Below are 17,649 nucleotides of genomic sequence, written 5' to 3'. Positions count from 1 at the left end.
ACCATTTTAGTCAACAAACAAAGTCCATCCCAGGGTAAGTCCACATTTGTCCAGCAATTTAGGTCAAGGGAGCTGTGCAATGTCTAACCAGTCAACACTGACATGGGGAAAAAAAAACATAGTGCAAAAAAAAAAAAAAAACATGGGTAGAAGAAACAGCAATCAAAACATTTTGACAAGACAAAGTGTAAAATGCACTACACAGACAGAGAGGGAGATGACATGGAGTAGTACAAGAGCATGAAAAGAATGGAAGGAAGATCAACATCAACAGCTGCTTGGTATGATGTGAAGTATGGCAGACTTTGGAAGCAAAATAAGTCTAAGAGAGAATAGACTAAGCAAACAAAAATAAAAGACTTCTACAATGAACTGATTGGAGAAAATAGCATCCTGCAGTCTAAACTTTGCTTAAGCATACCAAGGCAGCCACAGCATATTTGAAAGTATTTCAGATATGCTCAATTCATATCAGGTTGATGAAGCCCAAACAGGATTTCAAAAAAAAAGAAAAGCCACTTTTTAAAGACTTACCTCATGCTTTGACCAATATTTTAGCTCGGTCAAAACTTGGACTGGCCTTGATTTTACGGATTTGGTAAACCGTTGTTATTCCAACATGTGTTCATTAGTGTATTTGTGAGTGTTAGTACCTGTGGCTAGATTTGGTGAGCTCTGGACCCTCTTCATGGGAGAGAGTATGAGTGACAAGGCCACACTTTTGCGAACACATCCTCCGCTATCTGAGAAATCACAGCCAGGCAGGTGATCATAGAGGCAAAGCAGAAGCACACATGCACATGCATGTAAACAATGATGCAAATAAGCTCACACACAAATATGTCCACACGGGAACATAACGCAACCAAGTAGAGGGAAAGCACATGCATTTCAAGTGGCTGATTTTACTGCAGCATATGAGGTGACAACTCATTAAATATGAGCGCAGGTTTTGTCTCCAAAATGGTGCATACCACAATTACAAAATTTAACAAATTAAAGAATATGCTTTAATATGCTGTATTAGCTCATACCAACCTAAATATGTATGTTAGCAGATAAAATCAGAAACTAATTCACTGTGAACTGAGTGACCCTGCTTCTGAATTAGGTTCTAAAAATCACAGCACAGTAGAATCACAGAACAGTACCACAATTCCAGCAGGAATAATGTGATAACAGAAAGTAACAATCTTTAGAGGTGAAAAAAATCAAGAGCCAGTAAGGTTAAAAATCAATGCCTTTCTGTTTACTGATGTGCTTTTGAAAACATCGCCATCAACGGAACAGTAGTGGAATAACTGTCCTTAAATAAAACACTTCCTTTCTAAATGCTTCCTGACATATTTGTCCCATTTTTCACATTGAAGAACTTTGCAATCAAACACATACTAGCAAAGCCTGAGAAAAGCTGCAAAAACTGAGTTCAGTACTTTACTATTTTAGATACTGGACAATAAACATTTTTATTCTACATCAAATGAGTTTTTCTAGTGTTATTAGTGTTGCTATTTTTATGACGTCTTTTACATTGTAAATACAGGCAACTGACCAAATGAGTTAAGCTACCTCTGGCAGACACAAAGAATGGCGGTGTATGGCGGAGGATCATTGATGGATTACTCATCACTGGTTCTGTGGCTGCAATACACACTTCAGCTCAGGATGGCTGCCAAGTTTAGGACAGAGCTTTGGAAATGTGTATACAAAGAATACGAAACTGTGGTTAAAAGCAACAGGCTTTCTATGCTCGACACTTTCAGCTACAATACCTCAGGCCCAAAATGGACCACGACCAGAGTGGTGAAACGGGATTAGAGTTACAGATTCATGCCTGCAGCAGAGTAAAAGTAGCATGTACAGCAGCCAGGAAATAGCTAAATGGCCTGCAATGCAGAAACATAGTGCTGGGCGATATGGAAAAAATCACATATTACGATATGGATTATTTTATATAACGATATATATCACGATATACCACAATAAAGTATGTTTTCAGTTATTCTCTGAAAAGTTTGACAAAAATTTCATTGCTTGCTTTTCTCCATGAAACTTCAACCTGTTGCTAGGGCTGGACCCGAATATCCGGTCCCGATGGTGGTATGCGGATATTAATTTTGAGATCGGAATATTCGCCCCCCCTCCTACCTCCACCCCCACCCCCCGGCGGGCGTTACGAACCGAGCCGAAAAGTCGGCTCTTTCCTCCGTTAGCTCACCGAACCGAATATTCGGGTCGTTCCTCCGTCCGTCCGTCAACCCACCCACCCATCCCACCCCCCACCCTGGACGTTACAGAGCGGACCGAATATCCGGAGCCTAGAAACTGCTATTCGGGTCAGCCCAACCTGTTGCGCGTCCATCGTTCAGCACTCACGAGTTAAGTAACATAAAGCATGTAGCAAACCCACGTGAGAATCAAAGAACGTAAAGCAGCGTCATGTCGCAAAAACCACAAGACGGAGTTTCTTTGCGAATAATTTCTTTTTTATTCGTCTTTATTTTTACTTATGTAAACTCAAAGTATGCATAGTGACAAGAAAACACTAATACAATCGTCGCAGGCTATTTAATGATATATTTGCTGCAATAATTGATAAAATTTGGTTAGAAACGATAGAAATGGCACAATAGACACTTTTCTATCGTTCTCACGATATGTATCGTCATATCGCCCAGCACTACAGAAACATATTAAATATTTACACTGAATTACTAAATGTCAACAATAATTTTTAGTATAAGATAAAGTGCAAAAATTAAAATAGTGGACATGGACTGGATTAATGGACGACTCCCCAATGATCTCATATTTAGTTTACACGTGTTTTTTTGTGCATACCTGTATTCATATTGAAGAGCACTTCTTACTGATCTACTGCAGGGGGACACACTTTCCTGCAAAACAAAAACAAAGCATTTTAAATAAAGAATTAGAGTTTGTAAAACAGTGAAAAAGCTTCTGTCATTTCTGAGGGCTACTGGGTTACTAACAGTACAATGATGAGTAGCTATGTGTAGCTTTCCTGGCCAGATGATCTCACACACATGTCCTCTCGTGCTGAAACATTACCATCCAGCTGCTTTGGCCGCAGCAGGAGAAAAAGGAAAGGCATGTTTCAACTTTCAAGAGCTGATGAATACTCTAAAAGTCTCTAATTTGTCCCCAATCAGAACTGCTTTAGCTGACAAACTCCCACAAATAGCCACAGCTGCCTCCTTGACAGTGAAGTGGTGGATGCTTTGTGCAATAACCACGCCAATAACCACAAGCATGTGACTGTGATTAGTGATTACTATGGTGACTAATTTGGGCTTGTTAGGTTTTACTCTGTAAAAAGTTACAGCAAGCTGTGCACAGAATACACATGAAATATATCAGAAATATTATTAGGTTTCGAAAAAAAAGTTTTTTTCCCCCTTAAATCAACAGGAGGATGTAAAACTGCATGTTGAAAATCTGCAGAGATTAATGATGCTTAGAAGTAGGAATGCTATATGCTGAAGTATTGCAAGTGACTAAGCTGTCAACTAAATTTTAACTTCTGTCACGCATTTTTTCCCATATAGAACACTTCTGGGCTGAGGTGAAGAATTTCACAATATACAATGTGAAAAAACATCTGACAGGTGATCAAAAGCATGTCACTGCACTTCCAAATTTTCATGCAAAACAAGGTGGCATTAGCCTGGTTCCAGACCTCTGATTGGCTCAGTGAAATGAAATGACAGATCAGTCTATTCATCAGGCAAAAGTGGCATATCGTTGTGAGAGACCGGCAACTTCAGTGGCCTGGAACACTGTATATGACAGTAGGTAGCGATAAAGTTATGCCAAAAAGTTTGTGCAGCCCTTACAATGTTCTATATTTCTACAGCTGATCTCCATCATGACTACATCCTTATCTAAGTCCTAAAACCAGCTGTGCAGCTCAGCAGTGGCACTACAAACTATGACTTTTATGCTTTCAATTCTTTTACTGAATTCTCTTTCACTTACATACAAGTATAAGTTTAAACTGCTGTAAATCAACAGATTTTACCTGTCATGTTCAAAAAGATGTTTAAGCCAAATGGTAGGATGTGTCTGAACATACCTTCTCTTAGCTTAGAAAGACATATAATGACCTTTACAGCACACATAAAAGAAACATGAATAACCTAAATGGCACTGATGAATGACACAGAATGCCATGTTTACTTAAGTGGACCCATATGCGATGCCTGGCTATAGGAGCCCTTTCCTTTGAAGTGTTCCAGCAGGATGTGTGATTGATATGAACGGGGCAAACATCAAAAGCTGAAAGCAAAGCACAGACCGTTGCATCGCCGTGTGAATACACGTACAAGTGTGTCATCATGGGACTTAGTGCGTATGACAGATACTACAAGTGGCAATCTACAGTGGCTGCAGTAGGAATCATACATGTCTGGCATGTAAATAACTATGACATACGCATGGCTAACATTACCTTACTCACACGGAGATACTGATATTAAGTTTTGGGAATGTGTGAGGCTATTTAAATGTTAGCGTTCATGGTTCCAGAGGGCTACAGCTGCTCTGAAAGATAGCTTTTGGGATGAGTAACAAATATGTGTCTACATAAAGTCCAGTAATTGTAGTAATAAACGTGCTCATTAAGGATTATTAAAGTAGAGCTTGCACACCCAAATCAATCTGAAATCACTTTTTAAAAACATTCAGTTTTTTCAATTCCTATATTAAGCACAGTTGAGTAGAATCCAGAGGTGCAAAATTATGTTGCGCTACAAACAGTGCTGGACATACAGTGAAGGCTGATGGAAATATATACATTGAGGTTAATCCTTGTTTAATCCTTTCTAACAAACTGTCAACAAATGACACATATTACCAGACATTTGCTTCAACTCTGACAGCTTTGAACCTCATTGCACATTGACAAGTAAAGTCCTGATAATTGTGGCTGTCATTTACTGGTGCTAATTTTGGAAAAGGTATGCAACCATATTCAGACATCAATGTGTAAAGTGCCTTAGTAGTTGGCTGTAGCGATGAGTGTTACTACATGGATGGCATAACATTAACATGTATTTGACCACGCTGACAACTTTACAGGCTTGATTCAGTTGAGAAGATGGGAACCATCCAGACATGGAAACAGGCATTTCCTTTTATAACTGAAAGTGATCAAGTCTTATAAGAAACATCCTTATTATGACAAAATATTCTCATTATGACAATGTATACTGTATATTTGTAATGAGAAATTCCATCCAGTACAATGAAAATTAAGTAGCAGAATTTCACTTAGTTTAAGGCTACAGCGCATTAGTTCAAAGTTTCTTTACATAAGAATCATGCCACCATCAATAAACAATAAGCTGGTCATTAGCTTATTGTAGATATATGTATTGCTAAATATGTGGGCTGATAAGAAATTTAAGTGTAGAAATGTCAGCTAATGTGTGAGCAAATTTAGAAACAGTAACTGTCAAAGTTCATTTGTCAGCTCTCTAATATGTCCTATTTACTGTGTATAGCTATATATGTACATAAAGAAATATTATTATAGGACAATATGTTCCTGTATGATTTTTTTAACTCCTAAATACTGTTTATCAGTATCAGCGTTATAAGCAGTCAGGCTATAATTAAGGGGGGAAAGGCTTGGAATGTGCAAGTTGTTGTTTTGTTCCATAACCTATAATGTATTTACTCCATTTTCATGCTGAAACAACACTGTCTTGGAGGATTGGTTCACAACATGGCTAACGCTAACATAACTGTGGTATTTAGCTATGTACTGTATATTGTGCCATTTATTCTGCATGGACAAAAATTTAAGTTCAAGCAAAATGGAATTGTGCACAGCCAGATTGGTTGCGTCTACTCAAATATGCAGAAAAGATTTAATGAGAGCAAATACACTTACTGTACCAAGTGCAAATAATACTACTAATAATAATACGTAATACTTATATAGCGCTTTTCAAGACACTCAAAGATGCTTAACAAAGTGGGTAGGAACACACACAAAAAATATATAATAAAAATAAATAAAACACAGTGGAGAAGGGAGCATATAGAAAAGGGGGGTTTATGGGTTGTAAGCAGCATTAAAAAAATGTGTCTTTATGGATTTTATATTCTATTTTTTTAGATATAGTATGGACAGTGCTTGGAATTGACCAGTTATGTTATATACTTGTGTTTCGCCAAAATTAGACAAGAGCACCATAAAAGTATTATAGAATTTTATTACAGGAAGTATAGCTGTCTCTAGGTCAAACACATAATACTGAGCTCAACCTCCATAGAGACTTTCCATGAATTTAATAAGAGCTCTAGGTAGCAAGTATAATTTGATAATATAACCTCATTTATCCATGTATAATACTATGTTTTTGCCACCATGTGAGGATTTCCACAGTTAACACAGCGAACGCTGGTGAAAAGGAAATACAACTGCTTGTGGGGTTGTGTGAACCTCTACATCATGGGATACTTTCTGTCCCTCAAGACCTAATCCTCAACCTCATACAGTATGTCCTCATAAATCTGTCTGAGAAACAAACACACACACATATACACGCACACACACACACACACACACACACACACACACACAGAAACACACATAGGGGTAAATCATGGGTCTGGCGTCGCAAGCTGTCGGCGTCCAAATGATGGTCAGATTATAAACAGCATCATGTTTCTTGGGGACAGATCAGCGGCGACACAGCAGCTGTGGCTGTGGTGTAATGCTGTGGCGAGACACGGGAAGAAAACGCTTCGGGCTCTACACCTCTGAACAACTCTGCCTATTTGTCAGAATAGACCTTTTTACCTTTTCAATAAAAAGCATTCAGCTCTCTCTAAAGCCAGTGTTAGATTATTAGCAGCAAATGCCCTTTAGTATGCATTTCAATATATATGATAAATATCTCCATTAATATTTAGCAAATGTTTCCTCAAAATGCTTACTGCATTATTTACATGGGAAGCAGTAGAGATAAATGCTGACAGACCAAAGCCTTGCTATTTTGTCGTTTTTAATATTAATAATATCAATTCCCAAGACGTTGAATAAATCCTCGGATAATAAACAAAACACCCTCATTTTCCGATGAGCTGTTTGGGATTCTTTTCCTAGTTCTGCAGGCCACAGCACTTGGTATGTCAAGCTTCTTTCGAGTCATTTTATTTTCTTGCTTGACCGTGGTTTATCCACCAACTGTAATTTAGGTGCTGGTAGGCCACTCTGGAGACTAGTGCGTGTATAATTACTGTGTGCAATAGCCGTGGGGCTGCAAATACACAAGTCAGAGCTATGAGCCACAGAAAGCTGTGATGTCCAACATGAAGCCCATCAAGTCTCATTAGTCTGCTGAGTGACGCACTGGGACCCATTTGGTTTGTGTCAGTGGACTAATAGTGTTAGAGCACTAAATACATAAGATGCTATAGTAGCTTTGCTAGGTAGCTTGTCCTGCTGTACGACTGTATTAGAAAAACACAATTGCTGATGTGAGTTTGTCACCAGAAACTGTTTCCTAAACTCTCCTTCCCTTTACGACATGTTAATTTTCAAAACTGTAAAAGTTTTAATATTGTTGAGTTTGACAAATCTCTTGCTGGCACAAAATTCACCTCTGAAGAAGACCACAGATAAGTCACAGTGAGCAAATGGGAATTTCCATGTGTAATCTGTGTGTGCCATTTTAATTATCTCATAAAATTAGAGCAGAGACAGCACAACAAAGCCAGCCCACTGGAGACTGAGGTTAAAGCCTATCAGAGAATGGAATGAACCGCACTGTTTGGCCATATTAACAAAAAAATCTCCACTTAGTTAGGATGCTGTGAAAAAAATGAACACAAAGAAAAACATGCCCAGTGTATGACAATCAAAAGCAAGGAAACGCAAACATGTCCTCAAAGAGCGCCGATCAGGATGCCATTAGTCACTGGCAGACTGTTTCCAGATAGACAAAACAAGCATCTAGAAGCAAATATGTGTCTATGTGTCAGTCGTGTCTTTCATGTAAGTTATATACAGTCTGTGCCTGAAAATGTCCTTGCCTTGCAGATTAGAAAAATGCCACTGGTGGAGATCACTTCCATGCTAAAAATAATTTGGAGGAGGATGGCGGTAACCCCAGGAAATGACATTTACATTATATTTACAATGTATTGCTAACATTGTGTCCATTTGTCCAAAAACGTTTCTTTAATTTCAAGTTATTGTCCTAACTGTGAAAGTAAAACACTGCTAATTTCTCTCTCAGCCGCTGGTGGACCTGAATAGGACATTAATAAAACGATAATCATGTAATCACATTATTTTCAATTTCTTATTTAGATCCAGCAGTCTTCCCTCTAATCATAAAGATTTGGAATGAATAATAATTTTTTAAAAAAGTTCCAAAAATGCTTCTCAGAGTAAACAAGAATCTCCCACTTCTTATTTAGGAAGGTATTTCTTCTTCACTTTAAAATATCCCTTCATACACAACATGTCCCATTTACAAAACAAGGGACAGATTCAAGAACTTGCGATGTCAGTTACTTACAATATATCTATAGCCACATAAACAAACACACACTAAAATCTACAAAAACTGTCCTTTGTCCGATTAATTATGTTTCGTTAAGTGTGAATGCTTTCTGCTTGATTCAGTGTTTTTTATTGACTTGTAGCAATATTTATTTCAGTGCAAAAGCATTTTGATCTGGTAACAAAAGACCATTTTTGTGTGTGCACATGCAAATTCATCAGAAGAAAGTGAACAGTCAGTGGAGATAAACTGACGATGGCCTCAGGGTCCTGACCCTCCAGTGGTCACTCTGACTGAGACATACTCACAGGATGTCAACAGATTAAGCTCCTTAGCAAATCTATTTAAAGACCTAAAAGACCTAGAAGTCAGCACACAGACGTGTTCTATTTAACTCTTCCTATAGAGAGGAGCTGCCAGCTGTTACAAGCCTAATAATAATAATTAAAGAAACATTCCAACAGAAATATTGATATGCCCTAGGTGCAATATTATGTGTGAATGAACTGGAAATGTTAGTAACCATTAGCTACAAGCTAGAACTAAGGAATTTAATGGGGATAAAAGTGAAGCATAAAGCAGAGCAATCTGTAAAATCGAAGGAATCGAAGAGAACAAATCCCTTTTTAACAAGGAGAAAGAATGCCTCTGGAGATCCAACATAAATCCAGACATGGCGAGCCTGAAAGCCAACTGACAGGAAGAGTGACCCCCTCCAAAAAAGGCAGAATTTAGAATTGCTTCATTCCTTAATTTCTGAATCGGAGCCAAGCTATTTTAATGGTGCATTTTTGTGGTGAAAACGTGGGGAGTGCAGGGTGTGGTGAGAAAAACAAACCCCAGAAAGGCTTGGGAATCAAAAGAGTCTATAAGGAATTGTGCTTTGAATGGACACAAGAGCCTACAGCATATTTATGTTAGACATCAGCTAAACAAGTGAACAGTTCCACAGTGTATAAATCAGTGTTGGAACACAACAGAGGAGAACCACAACTGCAACACCTTGAGTTTAGTATTTTACCTTTCTATGGTGCACTTCTGGAGCGCAAGGGCATCTGAATTTATGGAATTTGTATTTCCAATGAGCAAGAGAAAACAAGTTCTTATCAAGGTTTTGCTTAAAACTCCTGGCATCTTGGCAGAACAGTCTGAGGTAGTCACACAAAATTACATTCTGAAAATGTCAGCATAAATCAACTTTCAACAATGATGGCACCACCTTTCAGAACAAAATCTAATGTCAAAATGATTAGAGAAAGTGATGTTAAACTTTAAACCAGGATGTTTTTTATGCATTTTTCAGAGGATTTGGTGGAAACTCTTGCTTCTGAGCTTTAATGGGCACATCAGAACAACACCCGTTAATATGCTAGTCACACCCCAAAAACAGACAATAAGAATATTCATACATTTTTGATTATTGTTTAGGATATGTTTTGCTAGATCTAATTAGTACAAGTTAACTGTTTCATGCTTGAGTTGCTATCATTTTAGCACACTGCCGTTGTTAAATAGCTTTAGAAGGTCGCGGCTTGCATTTTGAATTTAGAAAAGAGGATGACTCTAACCACTAAACAGTCGAGGCCTTACACTCACACCAGTCATAAATATGTAAAATATTCACACAAACCCTGCTTCAAATCAAAATATAGTAAAGAAACAATATTTCCCTTCAAACGAGTCCTCATGCAAAGCAGTGTTTCATACTTCATTTTTTCACACAAGTACAAATCAGTTTGCTGTTAGATGCAGGTCATTTTACAAGGAATGTGTCATCAGTGCCATGCAACTGTTTGAACACAGCATTACTGCCACTAGTTGAACAACAGCCACTTCCAACAGAGTCTCCGTTATCAGCCTTGTTTGTTCAACCTTGCCACTCATTAGCAGACCCCCCTCTGGCTGTATGAATGGATAGGGGAGGTCAACACACTGACCCTGCGTGCCCACTCACTGCCCATACTGCAAACAACAGAGGACCGTGTGTTCTGCAGATTGCATCACAGCGCCGCTAACGAGCAAAGCCATTGGCCTGAGAGCACTAATGCAATTATGTAAGACAAGCCCCGCTACTGTGAGTCTGGGCTATGGGAGAAGAAGAATGAACTGGATGTGACAATTTGTGGGTTTGTTATCTTATCAGGCCCTATAAGGAACTCAAGACGCATTCGGTGGACTCTGCTGTGCTGTTCACTGAGGGGAATGGAGAGATGAAAGAGGAAGCAGAAAAAGAATGGCAAGAATTGCATGGAAAGAAAAATGAGAAACAGAAATGAACAGAAGAAGACTTCCATTGCATAGAGGAGAATACAAAACAAAAGATGCACAGTTGAAAATAGGGAGCAGCCGATATAAGCATGTTGTATTATGTAAGCTGCCTTTCGAAAGCCGTTAGTGGACACACAGCAGCACCAGTAAACAATACCTTTAGAGCTGTTCCATGTGTGCTTCTTGAAGATTAGAGCACTGTATATAGATGTAAAGCCAGCGATTACAATACCATACAACTCCAGGCTTCAAACTAAGACAAACACAACGAGGTAATATAGGCATACTTGCAGAGAGATAATGGGGCAAGCAAATGGAAGGAAATTGTTGGCGATGAATGCCAAAGCAATTTTCAAAGATAAAGCCTGACGAGACATTTTGATGTAGTGTTACAGCCAGGCTCCCATTATGGTTTCAGCTTTTTCAAACGGTTGAGTGAGGGGGGTGGGGGCAATTGTTGGTCAACTAGGAATCTCAAACACTTAAGTAAATATGATGCTTAAATTACAATGCTGCCAACTGAAGACAAACCCTCACTACATTTTGTTCACATAAGATGGCAATCACTGACTCTACAAAAGCAACAAAACAAGGCTACAGAGATAATAATGAGCATTTTGAGCTCTTAACTCTGAACTAGCAGGAATATAAGGCAGGTAAATGTCACCCAATCCAGATACAAGAGTGAATCTCAGATATAGCACTGGTAAGTCCTATTCATTACAGATGCAGAGGATGTACATAACACCAAATACATTGCCACTTGTTACAAATGACTGCAATACTGTAAAAAGAGAATTTTAATAAAAATAAAAACATATATTATGACTTTGCAGTGATTAGCATAAAAACTAGATCCTAGTTTACCATTAGTTTAAGAACTAGTTGATGCAGTGTTTATTTATGACATCTTTTCAAGTACATTGGAGAAAATAAACAAACCAGTTTGAAAAAAGTTTTTCATTTTAGGGAAGGAGTACACTAAAGCAGTGGTTATCAGCTGAGGCTAAGATTACATTCCCCAAACATAGTCCAGATTCCCCAGGTACCAGCGTTGTGTCGAGCATGAAGATAAGAGGAACTTGATTAGCAGGGGTGCTATATTTACTGCCATTAGACACAGTCCTTTAACCTCCAAGGTGCTCTAGAACACTGCAAAAATCTATCTGAGGAATCATCATGTACTACCATTTCAACGTTTTCTACTCTTCAAAGTTAACGCGTCATCATAGAGAAATATAAACTTCACAATTCGAACATGAAAAACCTCAGAGAGATTGGAAAGTGATCTGTTTCTTAGTAGTTTGACAACGAGAAGAAACAAGACAATCAGTTTTCATGAGACTCAAAATTAAAAGCTTTTGCTTTGGGGTACATCTTAGATCATTTCAAAAGAGTTCCATGCCTGATTGCCTCTATTTTCATTGCTCCTCTTAGACAGCATTGTTGAAGTAAATGGAAAATTGCAATTCTACAACTGAAGACTAGTAAGTATGAATCTCAATATTCTTAAATATCTGTATAAGTATAAAAGCATCTCTCAGTATTTTGCACGTCAGACAGACAAAGACACTTGTTTACTGCCACCATTCCACATGTTCACATGGGACTGAAACTCAAGAGTCTTGTGTTTGCTGTTGTTAACTTTGGAGCGTCTTTGTCCTTTTGCGTATCAGCTTTTAACAAATACCCACTATCAGTAAGGAATGAGGAAGAGGAGGGTCAAAACAGAGTTACAGCAACATGGGAATTGAAGTGTTTTTTTGCTGCTGAATAGTGAAACAATAGTATTTCTGTACAGCCCTAGTAGACTCTGATTTGAAAAACACACATCTGGACTTTATTCTCAACATATCATTTAAAATATCAGTGTTCAAGTATGACTTATTTCAGTCTTTCTACAACTTTCTAGGCCTTTGTAGGTACAAGTAACGCAGAACAGTTTTACAAGAGCACAGTTGAGTTATGAAAACAAATTAAGTTTTAGTGGGACTGGAATGAACCAGTCATACATATGAATACTGACACCTATACCATTAAAATATGTGTTGCCCTGTGACGTCTGCAGCTAACAGACACAGCATCTCTCTGTATGTGAAATCCAGGAGAAAGTGAACCAAGCAGCGCATGCTTCGAACCGAGGCTGGGAACCACCCCTTACTGTGTACCCAAGGGGTCAAGGTGACATTCCACAACACCTCTGAGACTGGCCTAATGGAGGGATTGGTGCATGGCTTTTGTTGAATGGGAAATAAGAGACCATGAAAAAGGGTGTAACAAGAGATGGAAGCACGTAAAAGGGGAAAGAAGAGGAAAATGAGATTCTGGAGAAAAATTATGAGAAGAGGTTAAGAGCACAGGCAAGTTTCGGGGGGTTGGTTTCAAATTTTATCAAGATACACGCCTGATTTTCTTTTGTGTGGACTTAATTTCAATGTTCTCTTTTCAGTAAAAACATCACAACTATATCCACAAATCTGGTTGGGTCATATATAAAACTTTTCAACTCTCAAACTGTAATCTAAGTAATTTACTGATACTATTTCTGAGGTGACCACGGTGGAAACCACTGTTTTTATTTGACACCATTTCCTCTGTCCACTGTCACAAAAGACAAAAATTCTACACATGCCCTATCATTGTGGGCTTTGGCAGAACAGATAAATACAATTCCCTTTTGGTGTTGGGGTTGTAAAGTCTATTCAGATCTCTTTTAATTTGCATTCTCTTTAAAGTATGATGTGCTCATAACAAGTAAATATAGACACATGACAATTGAGAAGACATCCCTACAATATCTGTCGGTATTCAAGAGTGGCATTATAAAAACACTTTAAAATAAACCATTTAAATATAATGAAACATCATCTGAATACTTTAGGATGAATCAGGAAAGTTAAATAAACCTTTACTGAATCCACAATCTTAAAAAATTGAATTTCATAAATATGCTCTCTTGTTATTTCACATTAAAATATTCATTAGCATCAATTAAATGCCATCCTGCAGTATGTTTTGTGACATTTAACCCTAAAAGTGTGACCCACAAACCACAGTGTGCAGGTGCGACAGTCATTAAGCAAAGAAAATGTAACTCTTACCGTCATAAAACCAAAAGACTGGAGGCTTGCTAAGAAGAGTCAGGTATAGGTGAGCTGTGAGTCCAATTCCTGTTCCTTCTTCTTTTCTGATTATTTTTCTCTCCGCTCAGGATAGGCCTCTCCTCTGGATTGAGCTTTAGTCCCGGATCTTGCCCCGTTTAATGCTGAGAAGCACAGAGACAACAGAACGAGGAGAAAGTTAGAGAGCCGAAGAGAGGGAGTGACGGGGGAAAGAGAGTTCCCTGTTTGGGTGAAGCAGTGATCAGATACAGCTATTTTCAGACTCAGGCATGCTCGTCTATGAGACTGGAAAGTTACCCCCAGTGTAGATGGGTGGGGGCAAAGTGACAGGGCTGACTATCTCTATTTTACCACACATTTACGTGCATGCATTCCACAGCCTACGCACACACATGCACGCAAAGATGGACTAAATCTAAGCACGCATACAGTGAAAACGCCAACACAGTCACACACACACTATGTAATTCTATTGTACATATTCCCACATCAGGTAGGTACACCTTTGACAAGTTAGGACAGTAGTCAGCCAGAGGCGGTTGTCAGAGAGCCTCCCAGGTCTTAATGTCACACAGTGCCACTGTCGGAAACTGACAGGAGCGTCAAATTGTTCTCACATGAGATTTTCTTTCGCTTTTTGTTGCTGACCATTTGACTTCCTGCCAAAAAAGCTTGCTCTGAGATGTGTAAATGAAGCCGCATGCACATGACACGCACGCCTTTTCTCTTTTTATCCACGTCAATAAACCATGTGCTGTCAGTGTCATATCGGGGCGTAAATATAAATACAAATTATGTGGCCACTCACCTGTTTCATTAGTAATCTTTCTTCTGTGTAATCCATATGGGAATGTATATTTGGAAATGACCACACACATACACACACTCAAGCTGAATATATACAGGAGAGAGGTCAGCCAGGAGCACCTCTAGACCCCAGACTCCCTGCTATTCCCAGAATGATGATGTAACTACTGCTATTAGCATCTCATATTTAGAGCCTGGATACCTAAAACCAGCCAGGGAGCTACTGTGCAATATGCTACTTGCACATTATCCGCCTCCTCCTTTAAAACCCATATTCAACAACGCACAAGTGTGGCATGAAAATCAGCTAACTAACAAATCACTGAGTGGTAGGGTTCAGGAAGAGTTCGGCAGTCCCTACAAAAGGAAATTCATTAACCTATGGCTGCTCCATCAAGTGAGTGGTGACTTGTTTTCAACCCAGCCAAAACAACTGTGTTCAAAGTATGATGTTTCAACGTTTTATTCAGTGAGCCGTGTCGTGACATCATTCTACCTCCTGGCCTTTTTTTAGCTAGCACGCAAACAACTAAAAACAATCACCACATTAAATGAGGTCACTGTAAGTCTCAACAACAATGAGTTTAACTAGGTAGGCAACGACTATTTTAGTATAAAGCCACAAAGGGACAACACTAAACTCATTCACAAGCTCAGCCAAGTGTCAACCTGTTGCCAAGCTTTAAATCAAATGTGGACGGACTCAGTTGAGTTGTCCTGGATCAACACTATCTGCGTCTGCTGTCATCGTGCCAATGATGAAGTGGTAATGTAAAAATCCCATCTACACGGGCACAAATGGCTCCAGTGATAAGTAACACTCCTGTAACTATGTCCCCCAAACACCTCAGCTTCAGACCCAAAGCCCTCTGCAGTGATCAGTGTGTCAGCAGACATTATCAAACAGCAGCTGGCCCCCAGAAACTTCTGGTCACGTGCCAAGGATCACTGAGGTATGGTGAAAAGCTGACAACTGACAGGTGCTAATGATGTAACCTTGGGGCCAAAATCAGGGTAGTATCAGGGGACCAATAAAGTCCCGTCCTAAAGCGCTCTACTTTCCTAAGTCCTTTTACAGACATCAACTAAAGTAACCTACATGTCATGTAAAAAAAATGTAATGCAAGATCTACATCAGTGTCTAAACAAACATGTTTGACAAGTGTGATTTTACATCCACCACGCATTAAAACTTCATTCTGTCATGAATAAGCATGTCCTATCAAGTTTTGCATGCAAAGGAATGATTTAGAAAAACAATTAAAACCAACATGACACAGCAGCAGCCTGGGAGCGACCTCATTAAAGCACCCGTGCAAACTATTTTTATAGAGACTGACACAAACTCACACTCAAACGCACCGACACTTTGACCTATGAGCTGCTCTGGACTACAGTAGCCGCGTCGACATGGTCTCACCCGTACGGTTTCAACACCTAATTCATTATCAGCTTCTGCAAGGCCCTGCCATTCCCAGTTAAGTAAGTGGCAGGATATAAAAAGCAGAAGAGCTGTGCATGTCGTAAGTGTCACTTACTGGAAAACACTTAAACCTGGGAAAAGATCAAAAAAGTGCATTCACAAATAAGGTTTACTCTTCAACAGAGATGGCGCCAGTGTTTTGTCGCTCTTCCAGAACGCTCATTCCAGCGGAATATGAGACAGGAACTCCAATATGTTATGTGTTGACAGTGTTTTCAGATGTAAATTAAGACTACGGACAGAAATATTACCTTTTTGATTGGTGTAATCAATTCCTACAGGGAATAGCAGACAGCTGTACTTTCAGACGTGCCCATTTGGACATGTGATTAACTGGATACTACTGCAGCAAATATCTGTTGCTGTTTGTGTGTCTTTTTGTTTACAATGAACAGATATTGTGGCAACTGTGTTAAATGCTGCATCTATCATAATGTGCAGGCATTCGGTGGCAAACATTTGACTATAATCATCATCTGAAGTGTGACAGAGTACATTTGCAAATTCTGTTCTGGCTTTGTACTTAGAGTACTTCCTTTATGAGGGAATTTTGAAAAATTTCCCCCTTTTCTGGTGCTGTGATAAACTTGTGTTTGTTCTTACAAGCACTGAAAAGGATGAAATAAAATTCACAGGACTAAAATAATATTCGTATGCGATGAATCAAATGAAAAAGAGTCCTGGTTGGGAATGGCTACTCAAAGTAAAGATGTACTGACTAAAGAATTGAAGATTTTTGAATTTGAAGTTATCAAACTGCTAAATGCTCTGTCTGCAGCAGACATGTTGGAAACACACTGCACACATATAAGTGTTTTCAGTAAATCTAACCCACCTCAATGGGTCTTAGGGCATTTCTTCTGAAACCATAAAATGCAAATCGTGAAAATAACATGCACTTTTTAACAAAACAATGTACTTCATCCAGTTTTTCTGTACCTGCCAATAAAGTTTGTACATGTGATCACTATACATGAAATGCATAGGCACTAGTATGCTACATTGAAGCCATACTGGGTGGAATAAGAAGTGCTTCCCCTTAGTAAACCTTACATGAACGCAATTTTTCAGTCTTTCAGTTAGTGAAAATAGGCTTTTCTGTGCCACTGTTTCATGTTGTTAGTCACATTTATTCATGAATGAACAAATCTGGCCCCTAATCAAGAATGATCAAACCCCAGAATGGTCAAAAATATATCAAAGCAGTTTATAGCATAAAGTTACCACTACCAAACGGCATGGTAGGTGCTATAGGTCGCTGAGAAAGTTCAGGCAGCGAGCGTTTCCTGCAGGCAGTGTCTTTTATCAGCGAGTCTAGGAATTAGGCAGCTTTTCACACACCACTTGAGCCATGACATCAGCCTCTGAAGAAGGGCAGAGAGAGAATAGACGAGATAAAGGAGGAAACACAGCAGAGGGACAATGA

General features: G+C 38.9%; 1 protein-coding gene across 17 annotated transcripts in view; it reads right to left on the bottom strand.

Annotated features, from left to right (window-relative positions):
* The window catches only part of sorbs2a (sorbin and SH3 domain containing 2a), a 72,489-nt gene that overhangs the window by 31,517 nt on the left and 23,323 nt on the right, over positions 1–17,649 (bottom strand). For 14 of the 17 annotated variants that reach the window (XM_055010244.1, XM_035957944.2, XM_055010243.1 and 11 more), the window contains 3 exons: positions 13,913–14,076; positions 2,842–2,897; positions 654–743 (listed from right to left, as the gene is read on the bottom strand). In XM_055010244.1, the coding sequence (XP_054866219.1) occupies positions 654–743; positions 2,842–2,851 (100 nt within the window). In that variant the 5' untranslated portion in view covers positions 2,852–2,897; positions 13,913–14,076. Of the gene's footprint in view, positions 1–653; positions 744–2,841; positions 2,898–10,968; positions 11,010–13,912; positions 14,077–17,649 lie in introns of all 17 variants that reach the window. The other 3 variants (XM_035957945.2, XM_035957953.2, XM_035957952.2) reach the window with 3 other exon arrangements.

This window comes from Amphiprion ocellaris, chromosome 4 (assembly GCF_022539595.1).
Source record: "Amphiprion ocellaris isolate individual 3 ecotype Okinawa chromosome 4, ASM2253959v1, whole genome shotgun sequence".
Lineage (NCBI taxonomy): Eukaryota > Metazoa > Chordata > Actinopteri > Pomacentridae > Amphiprion > Amphiprion ocellaris.
The sequence above is the reverse complement of the archived record's forward strand: the minus strand, read 5'-3'. Positions and strand labels throughout refer to the sequence as shown.